This window comes from Anomaloglossus baeobatrachus, chromosome 6 (assembly GCF_048569485.1).
Source record: "Anomaloglossus baeobatrachus isolate aAnoBae1 chromosome 6, aAnoBae1.hap1, whole genome shotgun sequence".
Classification (NCBI taxonomy): Eukaryota; Metazoa; Chordata; class Amphibia; order Anura; family Aromobatidae; genus Anomaloglossus; species Anomaloglossus baeobatrachus.
This window is the reverse complement of record NC_134358.1, coordinates 554,588,162-554,603,985: the sequence shown is the minus strand read 5'-3', so window position 1 is coordinate 554,603,985 and position 15,824 is coordinate 554,588,162. Positions and strand designations below refer to the sequence as shown.

The following is a 15,824-nucleotide window of genomic DNA, read 5'->3' as shown; positions in this document are numbered from 1 at the left end:
ATAGACGCATGCGTATCGAGTAATAAGTGACGCATGCGCGATAAGCTTCCGCTGGTTTGAGGCGCATGCGTGCTGGTTGATGCCCGTCCACGGATGTAAATAATATCCGTGCCTATAACAACTGCGCCCGCGCTGCCATGACGAGGCCTCCTCTGACCGCCGTCTGCTTCCTCCTCAGGTCTCTGAAGAGAAGGTGAAAGGAGAAAAAAAAAAATGGACGGTCACAACTAGTAAGTGATGAGGCTGTGTGCTGTGTCAGAGCATTTCAGGTGTCAGCTGCGACTTTTGTGCGTTTTTTAAACAGTTTTGATACAATATTATATGACAATGTTTATTTCTGACTTTATTCACCATTTACATCCCATAATCGCCGTCTCAGGTGGCGCTCGCCCGCCATTATCTATTATTTCGCTCACTGTGGCGGTGTACAAGCGCGAGGCGGTGCAGATTTGCTCTTTAACCCCTTAATGGCCAATGTTCTACCCTCCCCCAAGAGCCGAAATTATATTTTAAGATTTTTGTATTTTTTTTTTAAGCTTTTTGGGGTTTTTTTTGTTTTTTTTTCTGTTTTTACAGGGCTAATTTCCCCCAAGTGCCAGAACCTTTTGTTTTAATATTTTGTTGTTTTGTTTTTTTTTTATTTATTTTTTCCAGGACTAGTTTTTCATTTGGAAAGACGCCGTAAAAAATTCGTGTGAGGAAATGTTGAAGAAAAAAAAAAAGAAAAAATGGGACTCCGCCATTTTATTTATTTATTTATTTTTTTTGTTCTTTGTGTTTTTCCATTATTCATTGTGCGGTTGAAAAAAAAAAAAAAAACCACTGAAAAATCTGATTTACCAGTCAGTGCAGTTACAGCGGTACTGAACTTAGAGTATGTTCACACTTCTTTTTTTTTTTTTTTTTTAAGTGGTTAAAAATAAACCCATGCAAAATAATCCCATTTAATTGCAATAGAGGAATTATTTCGGCTTTTTTCCAGAATTTTTTTTATTTTTAATTTGGGTGGAAACTTTAAAATCCTCCTCAAAAAACTATTGGGAAAACAATTCAATTTTATCTCTAAATTTTTAACCGATAAGGTTTGTTTTTTTGTTTTTTTTTTTGGCTTTTTTTTCCCTGAAGAGGTTTTAAAAAACAAAAAAAAAACAAAATAAAACAAACGAATGAATAATAAAGTGCAGGTTACATTTTGTTTTATATTATTTTTTTTATTTTATTTATTTATTTATTTATTTATAGCAGGTCTTGCTGAAATCTGTTCCAAAATAAGCAGTGTCCAATCCAAAGGCAGGAAAAAAAAAATATTTTAAAAAGTCTTCCAAAAACACGTCAGGAAAAAGTAAACTCAAAAAAAACTTCCCCTACAAACAAAGGTGTTTTTTCTTTTGCGGTTTCTGCTTTAAAAATTTTAATTTTTGTGCTTCTGGGGATAAAAAACAAACAAACAAACCTCAATGTGAGCAGAGCCTTGGCTGTTCACATGTTCAGGAGTGTTTTAAATGCTTCAAGCTTTCAATAAAAAAAAATAAAAAATAAAATACTAAGGCCATGTACCCACATTGCGCTTTTATGTGCATGTTTTATTAGGAAAAAAGCAGCTGAAAAAATGCGCATTTTTTTTTTGCGGTTGTGCGTTTTTTCCCATGCTTCTTTTTGTGCATTTCTTAGTCATGGTGACCATGGGGGTTCAGGCGCTGTACCCCCGTGATCGCTGCCGGCTCACCGGCTGCTGTTACAGTTGGGACTCGACTCTCGCAGCCAGGGCAGTTTAACCACCTAAATGCTGTGATCAGTGCGACCGCAGCATTCAGGAGGCAGGGAGAGGAATCGCCTGTCTCTCCCTGGTGATCGGGTCCCTGTAATGCAATCAGAGGGAGCCGATTGCTGCCATGGTAACCCTGGGTCGTCACCATGATGACCCCGGGTTACTGAGGTACAGATCGCCTCACAGACCAGGGCACCTACATTGCAAGGTCCCGCAGTAAAGGCCATGAGGCCTAGGTGCAGGGAACCCCAGTGACAAGATGAACCGAAAACCCCGGTGATCCGCCGACATGAACCCGATTCACCTTGTGATGTCACCGGAGTTTCCTGCTGTAGGTCCCGCAGTAAAGACCACGAGATGAAGCTGCAGGGAACCCCAGTGAGCTCAAAAAAAGCAACGTGGGCATTACACATGCATTATTACTTGCATTTTTCACTGACTCCATTGAAGGCAACTGGTGAAAAAATCAGGAAAAAAGGCAGAAACAATTGAGATTTCAGCAACAAAAACTGCTAAGACAAAAGAAGCAACGTGCGCACAGCAAGTCACGATTCTCATAGACTTTGCTGAGATTTAAAAAAAAAAAAAACAAACAGACATGGAAGAATGCTATAAAAATGCAAAAAAAAAGCCACATGGGCACAAAGCCTAAAGGTTGGAGAGAAGAGAACGCCTATCGCTTCTTTTATCCCCAAATTGGACAACGACCAATCAGAAGGCTACAACAAAAAAAAAACTGCTCCAAAAAGTTTCCAAAGAAGGATAAATATTTTTAGTTTTGGGCAACTTTGCGTGCAACAGTAATAAATAAATGTTGTTTTTTTTTATTTTATTTTTTTTTTTACATTTTGATACTTACATTTTGTTAAAAATTCTGACTTTTTTTTTATACTTTTTTTTTTTTTTTAAAAAAAAATATTTTCTACATTCTCCCCTTTTTAAGTGAGCTGAACCTGCGATCATTTCCATGTACGTTGACTTCCTACATTGAAGTCCAGCCACAGGAGGTCTAACATGGCAGACACAAGGGGTCTTCATTAATAATAATAATAATAATAATCTTTATTTCTATAGCTATTATTATTATTATTATTATTATTAATGAAGACCCCTTGTGTCTGCCATGTGATACCTCCTGTAGCTGGACTTCAATGTAGAAAGTCAATGTACATGGAAACGATCGCAGGTTCAGCTCACTTAAAAAGGGGAGAATGTAGAAAATATTTTTTTTAAAAAAAAGTCAGAATTTTTAACAAAATGTAAGTATCAAAATGTAAAAAAATAAACTTTTTTATTGTTGCACTCAAAGTTGCCCAAAACTAACAGAATATTTATCCTTCTTCTTTGGAAACTTTTTGGAGCAGGTTTTTATTTTTTTTTCATTATGCCTCAGACTGCCATGGAAGCTGATCGGCGCCCCACAGGGGGTCAGTAAGTGGCATGGCCATCAAAATTGACACCCACCATGTTGAAGGTTTTTAAACGCTGCCACCACACTTGAAAAAAACATTTAAAGGGTATTCCCATCTTCATGGACCTTTTTATTAAAAAATTCCAGTTATTCTTGAGATCTAACAGTAATTTTCTAGCTCGTTGCCGTAGAGACCGACCATCGCTGCTCAGCAGCAGAACAGGTGCAGCGCTTACAAGCTCTTTTTCTATTGACTTTTTTGTAGCCAGCCATGATCGCCAGAGCGCGCTGTTGACTCCTAATCCCGGCTAACTTCATCGCTGCGGTGGTCGGTCACTAAGGCAACAAGCTGTAAATTAGAGAAAAGTGTTAATATCCCAATAACGGCTGGAAATTTAAATAAGTGCTTTGTGTTTACAAACACTGTGCGATAATATCCATGTATGAAGACGGGAATAACCCTTAGGCCCTGTGCGCACTAGGCCGTTTTACCCGCGGTTTTGCTGCGGAAATTTCTTGAGACATGTTTGGAATCTTTCTGCAGACATTTCCCAGCAAAACCTATGGGAAAAAAAAATAGCTGTGCGCACGCTGCGTTTTTTTCTCAAGAAAATTCTTTGTGAAGATTTTCTTGAGAAAATTTCTCGAGAAAATGTGCATGTCACTTCTTTTCTGCAGGTAGCTGCGGAATACCCCCGGTATTTCACTCCATTCATTGTAATGTAATCGCGAAATACCGCGGGTATACCGCAGGTAGCAAATGATGTGCAGTATACCCCCGGTATAGCCGCGATTTACCTGCAGTAATGCACATCGCTGCCTGCGGTTTTGCAGGAAGTGATGTCATTATGCCAGGAAGAGGAGGCGGAGCAGAGTAAACACACACGTCACACTCCCTGGACGCCGCACGGAAGCACTTCCGTATGACCTCCAGGTGCCCGTGCAGTCTGTGTCCTGCTCCAGCCCCGCCGCTGCCTGCACTGCAGTGTCAGTGTCTGCCAGCAGTATCAGCTGCTTGTCACGCTGCAGTGTGTGCAGCCGCGGGAATGCCGAGCGCTGCTGTCAGGAGGTGAGATGAGATCATTACCTGCTGTGACGATCTCCTGCCTCCTGACGTCACCGCGGTCACTGCTGTCTATGCCCGTCTCGCGAGCGGCCCGAGACTGTCACTAGCGGTGACGTCATGGGCTCTCGCGATACTGCTGACAACGAGGCGGGCATAGAAGTCAGTGACAGCGCTGACGTCAGCAGTACAGGAGATGATCACAGCAGGTAATGATCTCATCTATCCTCCTGACAGCAGCGCTCGGCATCCCCTGCAGTGACCTGGGCTATTGATGTTAGCTCAGGTCACTGCATTGCTCTCCCAGCCAATGAGGAACATTCAGTTCTTCATGGACTGGGACAGTGACTATGGTATGGATCGCCGTGGGACGCCCCCCCCCCCTTATTGGACTACGCCGGACGTGGAATTGATTGTTCTTATCAATAAATTGGTGAAAGAGGGAATGTGGGTAGTGTTTTTTTTTTTTCTTTTTTCAAATAAAACATTTTTTGTTGACTATTTTATATTTCTTACTGACTGGGTTTGTGATGTCAGGTATCTGATAGACGCGTGACATCACGAACCCCAGGGCTTGATGCCAGGTTACATTACACATCTGTCATCAACCCCATATATTACCTCGTTTGCCACCGCACCAGGGCAACGGAATGAGTTGGGGCGAAGCGCCAGGATTGGCACGTCTAATGGATGCGCCACTTCTGGGGCAGCTGCGGCCTGCTATTTTTAAGCTGGGGAGTGTCCAATGATAGTGGACCTCCCTATTCTGAGAATATCAGACCCCAGCTGTCCGCTTTACCTTGGCTGATGATCCAATTTTGGGGGGACCCCATGTTTTTTTGTTTTAAATTATTTATTTAATGTAAAATAACAGCATGGGGTGCCCTCTGTTTTGGATTACCAGCCAAGGTGAAGCTGCCAGCTGTGGTTTGGAGGCTGCAGCCGTCTGCTTTACCCTAGCTGGCTACAAAAATAGGGGAGACCTCACGTCATTTTTTATAATTATTTATTTTTTGGCTAAATACAAGGCTAGGCACCCTTTAGTGCCACATGAAAGTCACTAAAGAGTGCCAACTTAGAAAATGCAAGAGGGTGGGACATTATATAGGTCTTTCTCATCTTTCTATCTATCTATCCCTCTATCTCTCTATCTATTCATCTATCCATCTTTCCCTCTATCCATTATCTGTCTATCTATCGATTTATCTATCTATTATCTATATTATTTATTTCTGTTTAGCATAAAAAAACCGCAGGGACCAACCTGCGGGAAAAAACGCGGCAAAAACGCATGCGTTTTTCCCGCGGATTTGGTGCGGTTTTTTTTTTACCGCAGGTGCGGTAATCTTCAACTCCCAGAAGTTTCTCAAGAAATTTTCTTGAGAAAAATCACTTTTCTAGTGCGCACATAGCCGTACATTGATCTGGCTTCACTGCTCCTTTGCCACTGGGAACTTTGGACTTTAAGAAATAATTGGGGGGTCCCAGCAGAACCCCACCCCCAGGGATCATGCATTTCTCACTTCCCCCCTTTAATAGCTTCTGCCTAGGACTTGTAGTTGTAGTGGATGATTCCGGGCGGATAGAAGGCAGATTCTTAGAGGTGTCATAAGGCGCTGGCTGCTCTGATTTCATGACTTTGCCATCATTTATTTTCTAATATTTTCTCCCTTCCTTTGGTTCCTCACAGTCATTACTCCCGAGAGTTCTACGACCGCTACGCTCAAGGTCAGGAGAAGTCGGTGGTAAATAAGATGCAGCAGAAATACTGGAAGACAAAGCAGACGCTGATTAAAGTTACCGGGAAGAAGGAAGATGAGCACGTCGTGGCCTCGGACTCGGACCTCGATGCCAAACTGGAGGTTGGTGTCCGGGGTTGTGTCATACAATAATGAAATAAAACTGCACCACGCGGGAACATCCAATACAATATTTAACCTGAGAAGCAGCACACACTTTAAAAGTTCAAGCTGTAACCCAGTAACCTTCTTACTGTCAGTATATACACACAGAATGTACTCCATTATATTTAAAATAAATAAAATCATAATATATCTTCTATCTACTGAACATACACATGGATATTACGTATTTGCATAGCAGAGAGCACACACACGAGCAGGGTGTGATTAAAGGGAACCTGTCACCGCCTTAATTTGAGAGCAGCATAATGTAGGGGCAGAGACCCTGATTCTAGCGATGTGTCACTTACTGGGCTGCTGATAAAATCACTGTTTAATCACCAGGAGATTATTATTCAAGGACTACTTGGCGTGCTGCAGGTAGTCCAGGATATTCATGAGCTTTGTATAATTGCTAGATCTGCAGCAGAGAAAACAGTGATTGTATCAAAATGACAGCAAACAGCTCAGTAAGTGACACATCGCTGGAATCAGGGTCTCTGCATCTACATTATGCTGCTCTCAGATGTAGGAGCAAAAACCTGGTGACAGATTCCCTTTAAATGCAGATCTTCTCACATGCATACCCTTTAATGGGGTTCTACCTTTTTAGTCAATGTCCTGAACCAGCTGAGGTTTCTTTGTAAAAAAAAAAAAAAATAAAATATGCCACCGAGCTCACTGATTGGCTGACACTCTGTTGACATGAGGACAGCGACGTAAACTCGCCAGACTTCAGCTGAGGCAGAACATTGTCTGTACAATCCCTTTAACGTAAAAAAGAAAGACTCTGATGTTTGTCAGTCACAGAGCAGTAATCTCTCTGATTTTAAAGGGTTAAAGGTGATAACATAAAACAAAGCTTTATAGCCCCCTCACCTGCAGTCAGTAGTAAATTGTGTTATTACAGTTTATACTCGTTTAGTGTAATAGAACGACATATAGAAAACAATATAAATTCTCCACAGGGCATGCATTACATTACTGATCATGAGTTACCTCCTGTATTATACTCCAGAGCTGCACTCACTATTCTGCTGGTGCAGGCACTGTGTACATACATTACATTACTGATCCTGTACTGATCCTGAGTTACCTCCTGTATTATACTCCAGAGCTGCACTCACTATTCTACTTGTGCAGTCACTGTGTATATATATTACTGATCCTGAGTTACATCCTGTATTATACTCCAGAGCCGCACTCACTATTCTGCTGGTGCATTCACTGTGCACATACATTACATTACTGATCCTGTACTGATCCTGAGTTACCTCCTGTATTATACTCCAGAGCTGCATTCACTATTCTGCTGGTGCAGGCACTGTGTACATACATTACATTACTGATCCTGTACTGATCCTGAGTTACCTCCTGTATTATACTCCAGAGCTGCACTCACTATTCTACTTGTGCAGTCACTGTGTATATATATTACTGATCCTGAGTTACATCCTGTATTATACTCCAGAGCCGCACTCACTATTCTGCTGGTGCATTCACTGTGCACATACATTACATTACTGATCCTGAGTTACATCCTGTATTATACTCCAGAGCTGCATTCACTATTCTGCTGGTGCAGGCACTGTGTACATACATTACATTACTGATCCTGTACTGATCCTGAGTTACCTCCTGTATTATACTCCAGAGCTGCACTCACTATTCTGCTTGTGCAGTCACTGTGTATATATATTACTGATCCTGAGTTACATCCTGTATTATACTCCAGAGCCACACTCACCATTCTGCTGGTGCATTCACTGTGCACATACATTACATTACTGATCCTGTACTGATCCTGAGTTACATCCTGTATTATACTCCAGAGCTGCACTCCCTATTCTGCTGGTGGAGTCACTGTGTATTTACATTACATATCCTATATTACACTCCAGAGCTGCACTCCCTATTCTGCTGGTGCAGTCACTGTGTATATATATATTACTTATCCTGAGTTACATCCAGTATTATTCTCCAGAGCTGCACTCAGTATTCTGCTGGTGCAGTCACTGTGTACATACATTACATTACTGATCCTGAGTTACCTCCTGTATTATACTCCAGAGCTGCACTCACTATTCTGCTGGTGCAGTCACTGTGTACATACATTACATTACTGATCCTGAGTTACCTCCTGTATTATACTCCAGAGCTGCACTCACTATTCTGCTGATGGAGTCACTGTATTACATTACTTATCCTGTACTGATCCTGAGTTACCTCCTGCATTATACTCCAGAGCTGCACTCACTATTCTGCTGATGGAGTCACTGTGTACTTACCTTTTTTCCAGCTTTTCCACTCTATCCAGCGGACGTGTATGGAGCTGCTGAAGGTGATAGAGCAGTATCAAAAAAGGATTTGTTGTAAGTGTTTCTATGTTTCTCTCTCTATTCTACAATCTGTGTGTAGCTCCCTCTTGTGGATAAAGTAGATAATGCAATTCCTAGCTCCTGGTTTACATACTGGACTGTGTATAACATTTCCTTACCAAATGGTTGTGATCCAGTTATAGCATCATATATGCAGAGAACAGATGAGTATTGAGCTGTATGTTCATGGCGGTCGTGCTTACCTGTATATAAGGTGTGCTGGGCAACGGAACATGGAGGGCACACAACATGTAAATCCTAAAACCGAGCAATCGCTATTGATAGTGTCTGTAAAGTGCTGTGGAATTAACGGTGCTGTATAAGTGAGCTAAACAAATTGTGAATAACTCTCTCCCATGCTGCAGACGTTTCTTCACTGTCCGCTGTTGAGCTGTACCCTCTAGAACACAAGGCTGTGTCATTTTAGTCAGTACATGCTGAGATTTGCAGTGTTACAGCCGTAGGTTGCAGTTCAGCCAATGTGGTATAATAATTTTATTTTTCCCATATTTTTTTTTTTCTTCTTTAATTTTCCTTTTTAGTTTTATCTCAAGAGGAGAACGAACTGGGGAAATTTCTCCGCTCCCAGGGATCTCAAGATAAAACAAGGGCTGGAAAAATAATGCAAGCCACGGGAAAGGCGCTCTGCTTCTCTTCACAACAGCGGTAAGCGGCACTTTAGGCCCGTTGCACACATCCGGCATTTCGCCGGATCCGGCACGCATGCAGTAGAGTACATTCATTTACAGTGGAAGCACGACACCATGCGGTTGTGTGCTTCATGCACAACCGCATTTGTCTGCACGGTGTCGCGCTTCCACTGTAAATGAATGTACTGTACTGCATGCGTGCCGGATCCGGCGAAATGCCGGATGTGTGAATTGGGCCTTACAGAGCACTCGCGGGTTTTTAAGACAAGCCAGATAACACACGGCCAACACCGAGAGGGGATCCAGCAGTCCGTGTAGGTCGTCTTTTTTATTGTTTCAAATGCATGAAAAACTGTGCCAAAAACTGCACCGGTTATACCAGCCGTAGGCTATGTTCACATTGTGTGTTAACATATGTTCAGTGGCTCTGTGAGGGCTTACGTCCAAAGCCCCGCAAAGCAGGATTCAGGTGTATGCACTGTTGGGCCACTGAAAGAGTCATCATTTTCAGCCCTATACACCTAGTTGCTGCTGACACCAAGACGTAGTCTACTGGTGCGTCACTCAACGGTGCCCCTAGTGAAGGTGAGTATCAGGTATTTTCATTTTATGATGCGCACTGGAGCAATTAAAGAGGTTGTCTACTCCTTTTACATTGATGGCCTAGCCTTAGGATAGGTCATCCGTGTCTGATCAGCGGGGTACGAAACCCAGCATCCCCGCCGAACAACTGGTTTTGGTGGCAGCAGTAGGCACCCGAAAATGCTCAGTTCTGGAACTTCTCCATCTCCAGGTACTGCACATCCGCCTCCTATTGATTTGAATGTGATGCAGATGTGCAGTACCCGGCTGCGAACGCTATCAGTTGACTGGGCAGATCCAGAACTGATCACTTTCTGCTGCCAACACTAAGATCAGCTGATCGGTGGGGGTGCCGGGTGTTGGACCCCGGCCGATCAGACATTGATGACCTATCCTAGTTATAGGCCATCAATATAAAAGTAATGGACAACCACTTTAAGAAGGACAACCACTGAAATGTTGAGCACATGGCCTTACGGGCTTTTTTTTTTTCCCCTAAACATTCAACTTTTATGGAATCTGTGATCATAAAATAGCTGAAAAGACAGAAAAAGAGCTCCTTCAAGCAATTTTCACTTAAGGTCTCATTCAGATGTCCGTGATAATCGGTCTGCATAGGGACCACAATGCACTGACTGAGCGCAGGTCTCCTGACCCGAACCAAACAGCGTCATAACCCTATATAAGATGGTTCAGATTCTAGAGACCTGCTCTCAGTCCGTGCATTGTGGTCCCTGTGCAGACCGATTATCACGGACATCTGAATGAGCCTTTAGGCCCTGTGCCCACGTAGCGTATTTTCATTCAATTACGCTGCGTTCTGCACCGCAGTGTAACTGCATGTGTCCTGTGTCCCAAGCACAATCTATGAAGATTGTGGCTAATCCATGCCTATGTGGCGTATTAGAACGCAGCGCTTCGGCTGCTCCCAAAGCGCTGCGCTTCAAGAAGTGACATGTCACTTCTTTCTTTGTCGCTCCATTGGGAGACCCAGACAATTGGGTGTATAGCTTCTGCCTCCGGAGGCCACACAAAGTATTACACTCAAAAGTGTAACCCCTCCCCTCTGCCTATACACCCTCCCGTGCATCACGGGCTCCTCAGTTTTATGCTTTGTGTGGAAGGAGGCACACATCCACTCACACATCTCCATTTTAGTCAGCAGCAGCTGCTGATTGTATCGGTTGGAAGAAAAGAGGGCCCCTCACAGGGCCCCCGGCATGCTCCCTTCTCACCCCACTAAGTCGGCGGTGCTGTTAAGGTTGAGGTACCCATTGCGGGTACGACGGCCGGAGCCTCATGCCGTGTTTCCTTCTCCATCCCTGAGGGCTCTGGTAGAAGTGGGATCCGAAGCGGTCATCCAGGTTCTGGGACCGTGCTCCCTCCGCAGCCCCTGAGGGAATCTGCTGGACAGGAGCTTATCTATCCTCAGGGACAGGGCCCTGCATCCACGAGGTACTCTGTGTCCCCATGGGGACTGTGTAGGGAGCGCCTGGTTTACGGACGCCGCAACTGACTGCTGAAATGAGGCCACGGGAGCGTTTTTTGCCCCGGCTTTTGCAGCCGTGTGGGCACTCCAAGCGATCTCAGCTTGTCTGGCTGAGATTAATGCGGTCACACGTACGTCTACCCCGCAGGTTGCATCTTTAACCTCGCAGGCGTCGGCGTTTTCTTCCTACGCCATGAACGCAGTCCTAGACTCTGCTAGCCGTACAGCGGTGGCATCCGCTAATTCTGTTGCAGTCCGCAGGGCCATGTGGCTGCGCGAATGGAAGGCAGACTCGGCTTCCAAGAGGTTCTTAACCGGTTTGCCGTTTTCTGGCGAGAGATTGTTTGGCGAACGATTGGACGAGATTATTAAGGAATCCAAGGGAAAGGACTCCTCCTTACCCCAGTCCAAACCTAAGAGACCTCAGCAACGAAAAATACAATCGAGGTTTCGGTCCTTTCGTCCCTCCGCCAAGCCAAAGTCCTCTTCGTCCAATAGACAGGACAAAGACCAGAGGAACTCCTATGCGTGGCGGTCTAAGTCACGCCCCCAAAAGACCGCCGGAGGCACTGCTTCCAAGGCGGCCTCCTCATGACTCACGGCATCCCCGAACCGCATCCTCGGTCGGTGGCAGGCTCTCCCGCTTTCGCGACGCCTGGTGGCCACATGTTCAAGACCGATGGGTGAGAGACATCCTGTCTCACGGTTACAGGATAGAGTTCAGCTCTCGTCCTCCGACTCGTTTCTTCAGAACCTCCCCGCCCCCCGCGCGAGCAGACTCACTTTTTCAAGCAGTGGACGCTCTGAAAAAAGGAGTCGTGACCCCCGTTCCCACTCAGGAACAGGGTCGCGGTTTTTACTCCAACTTATTCGTGGTGCCAAAGAAAGACGGATCATTCCGTCCCGTTCTGGACCTCAAATTGCTCAACAAACACGTGAGCACCAGACGATTCCGGATGGAATCTCTCCGCTCGGTCATCGCCTCGATGTCACAAGGAGACTTCCTCGCATCGATCGACATCAAGGATGCCTATCTCCATGTGCCGATCGCACCAGAACATCAACGCTTTTTGCGTTTCGCCATCGGGGACGAACACCTTCAGTTCGTGGCATTGCCCTTCGGCCTGGCGACAGCCCCACGGGTTTTCACCAAAGTCATGGCATCCGTTGTGGCGGTCCTGCATTCTCACGGGCACTCGGTGATCCCTTACTTAGACGATCTCCTAGTCAGGGCACCTTCTCGGGCGGCGTGTCAACACAGCCTTACCGTCGCTCTGGCGACCCTCCAGCAGTTCGGGTGGCTCATCAACTTCCCAAAATCCAAGTTGACACCGACCCAATCTCTGACCTATCTAGGGATGGAGTTTCATACACAGTCAGCGGTAGTCAAGCTACCGCTGGACAAACAGCTGTCACTGCAGGCAGGGGTGCAATCTCTGATTCAGACTCAGTCACACCCCTTGAGACGACTCATGCACTTCCTGGGGAAGATGGTGGCAGCGATGGAAGCAGTGCCCTTCGCGCAATTCCATCTGCGCCCGCTCCAGTGGGACATTCTCCACAAATGGGACAGGAGGTCGACTTCCCTCGACAGGAACGTCTCTCTTTCCCTTGCAACAAAGACGTCTCTTCAGTGGTGGCTTCTTCCCACTTCTCTATCACAGGGAAAATCCTTCCTGCCCCCAACCTGGGCTGTGGTCACCACGGACGCGAGCCTGTCAGGGTGGGGAGCGGTGTTCCTCCATCACAGGGCTCAGGGAACCTGGACTCCGATAGAGTCTTCCCTTCAGATCAATGTCCTGGAGATAAGGGCAGTGTATCTGGCCCTATTGGCTTTCCAGCAGTTGCTGGAGGGCAGGCAGATCCGTATCCAGTGGGACAACGCCACTGCCGTCGCATACATCAACCACCAAGGCGGCACGCGGAGTCGTCAAGCCTTCCAAGAAGTCCGGCGGATTCTGCAGTGGGTGGAAGCCACAGCATCCACCATCTCCGCAGTTCACATACCGGGCGTAGAAAACTGGGAAGCAGACTTTCTCAGTCGCCAGGGCATGGACGCAGGGGAATGGTCCCTGCACCCAGAAGTGTTTCGAGAGATCTGTTGCCGCTGGGGAACGCCGGACGTCGATCTCATGGCGTCACGGCACAACAACAAGGTCCCGGCCTTCATGGCACAATCTCTAGATCACAGAGCTCTGGCGGCGGACGCATTAGTTCAGGATTGGTTGCAGTTTCGACTGCCTTATGTGTTTCCTCCGCTGGCAATGCTGCCCAGAGTACTACGCAAGATCAGGTCCGACTGCCGTCGCGCCATTCTCGTCGCTCCAGACTGGCCGAGGCGGTCATGGTACCCGGATCTGTGGCATCTCACGGTGGGTCAGCCGTGGGCGCTGCCAGACCGCCCAGACTTGCTGTCGCAAGGGCTGTTTTTCCATCTGAATTCTGCGGCCCTCAACCTGACTGTGTGGTCATTGAGTCCTGGCTCCTAGCGTCTTCAGGGTTGTCTCAGGATGTCATTGCCACTATGAGACAGGCCAGGAAACCGACGTCCGCCAAGATCTATCACAGGACTTGGCGGATTTTCTTGTCCTGGTGTTCTGATAAAGGTTTTACTCCCTGGCCTTTTGCCTTACCCACTTTTCTTTCCTTCCTTCAATCCGGAATGGATAAGGGGTTGTCACTTAGTTCTCTCAAAGGGCAAGTATCGGCACTCTCAATATTCTTTCAAAAGCGCCTGGCCAAGCTTCCGCAGGTCCGCACGTTCCTGCAGGGAGTTTGCCACATAGTCCCACCTTACAAGCGCCCGCTTGAACCCTGGGACCTTAACAGGGTGCTAACGGCTCTTCAGAAACCGCCTTTTGAGCCGCTGCGGGATGTCTCCTTATCACGTCTTTCGCAGAAAGTGGCATTTCTAGTAGCAGTTACTTCACTCCGAAGAGTGTCGGAGCTTGCAGCACTGTCATGCAAAGCCCCCTTCCTGGTTTTTCACCAGGATAAGGTGGTTCTGCGTCCTGTTCCGGAATTTCTCCCTAAGGTGGTATCGCCTTTTCATCTCAATCAGGATATCTCCTTACCTTCATTTTGCCCTAATCCAATTCACCGCTTTGAAAAGGATTTGCACTCATTAGATCTAGTGAGAGCACTCCGTTTCTACGTGTCTCGCACAGCGCCCCTGCGTCGTTCAGATGCGCTTTTTGTCCTTGTGGCTGGTGAGCGTAAGGGTTCGCAAGCTTCCAGGTCAACCTTGGCTCGGTGGATCAAGGAACCGATTCTTGAAGCTTACCGTTCTTCGGGGCTGCCGATTCCTTCGGGGCTGAAAGCCCATTCTACCAGAGCCGTGGGGGCGTCCTGGGCATTGCGGCACCGGGCAACGGCTCTACAAGTGTGTCAGGCAGCTACGTGGTCTAGTTTGCACACTTTCACGAAACACTATCAAGTGCATACCTATGCTTCGGCAGATGCCAGTCTAGGTAGGCGAGTCCTTCAGGCGGCGGTGGCCCACCTGTAAGAGGGAGTCGTGTCGGCTCTTGTTATCGAGGTATTCTTTTACCCACCCAGGGATTGCTTTTGGACGTCCCAATTGTCTGGGTCTCCCAATGGAGCGACAAAGAAGAAGGGAATTTTGTTTACTTACCGTAAATTCCTTTTCTTCTAGCTCCTATTGGGAGGCCCAGCACCCGCCCCTGTTCCCTTCGGGCTAGTTGTTCTTTTGTGTACACATGTTGTTCATGTTGAATTGTTTCATGGTTTCAGTTCTCCGAACATCCTTCGGATTGAATTTACCTTAAACCAATTTATAAGTTTCCTCCTTCCTGCTTTTGCACCAAAACTGAGGAGCCTGTGATGCACGGGAGGGTGTATAGGCAGAGGGGAGGGGTTACACTTTTGAGTGTAATACTTTGTGTGGCCTCTGGAGGCAGAAGCTATACACCCAATTGTCTGGGTCTCCCAATAGGAGCTAGAAGAAAAGGAATTTACGGTAAGTAAACAAAATTCCCTTCTTTGTTCGCTTTGCATGCAGCCCCTGCTCTGTTTATGGGAGGGGCTGCATCCAGACCACATGAAATCGGCTTTTCATTATGGACTGTTTCTGCAGCGATTTGAAGCGCACGTGTACTTTCTTTGTCGCTCCATTGGGAGACCCAGACAATTGGGTGTATAGCTTCTGCCTCCGGAGGCCACACAAAGTATTACACTTTAAAAAGTGTAACCCCTCCCCTCTGCCTATACACCCTCCCGTGCATCACGGGCTCCTCAGTTTTATGCTTTGTGTGGAAGGAGGCACACATCCACTCATGCATTCTCATATTAGTTATATCGGTTGGAAGAAAAGTGGGCCCCCACGGGGCCCCCGGCATGTTCCCTTCTCACCCCACTACGTCGGCGGTGCTGTTAAGGTTGAGGTACCCATTGCGGGTACAGAGGCTGGAGCCACATGCCGTTTTCCTTCACCATCCCTTAGCGGCTCTGGGAGAAGTGGGATCCTGACCGGTCATCATTTAATGGGACCGTGCTCCCTCCGCAGCCCCTGTGGGAATCTGCCGGACAGGAGTCTATTCATCCTCAGGGACCGGGCCCTGCA

General features: G+C 46.5%; 1 protein-coding gene across 9 annotated transcripts in view; it reads left to right on the top strand.

Annotated features, from left to right (window-relative positions):
* ICA1 (islet cell autoantigen 1) overlaps window positions 1-15,824 on the top strand; it is a 337,463-nt gene that overhangs the window by 242,084 nt on the left and 79,555 nt on the right. For 8 of the 9 annotated variants that reach the window (XM_075315699.1, XM_075315705.1, XM_075315703.1 and 5 more), the window contains 4 exons: window positions 179-230; window positions 5,933-6,104; window positions 8,443-8,515; window positions 9,064-9,187. In XM_075315699.1, coding sequence (XP_075171814.1) covers window positions 214-230; window positions 5,933-6,104; window positions 8,443-8,515; window positions 9,064-9,187 — 386 coding nt within the window. In that variant the 5' untranslated portion in view covers window positions 179-213. Of the gene's footprint in view, window positions 1-49; window positions 231-5,932; window positions 6,105-8,442; window positions 8,516-9,063; window positions 9,188-15,824 lie in introns of those variants that run through there. The other variant, XM_075315707.1, reaches the window with a different exon arrangement.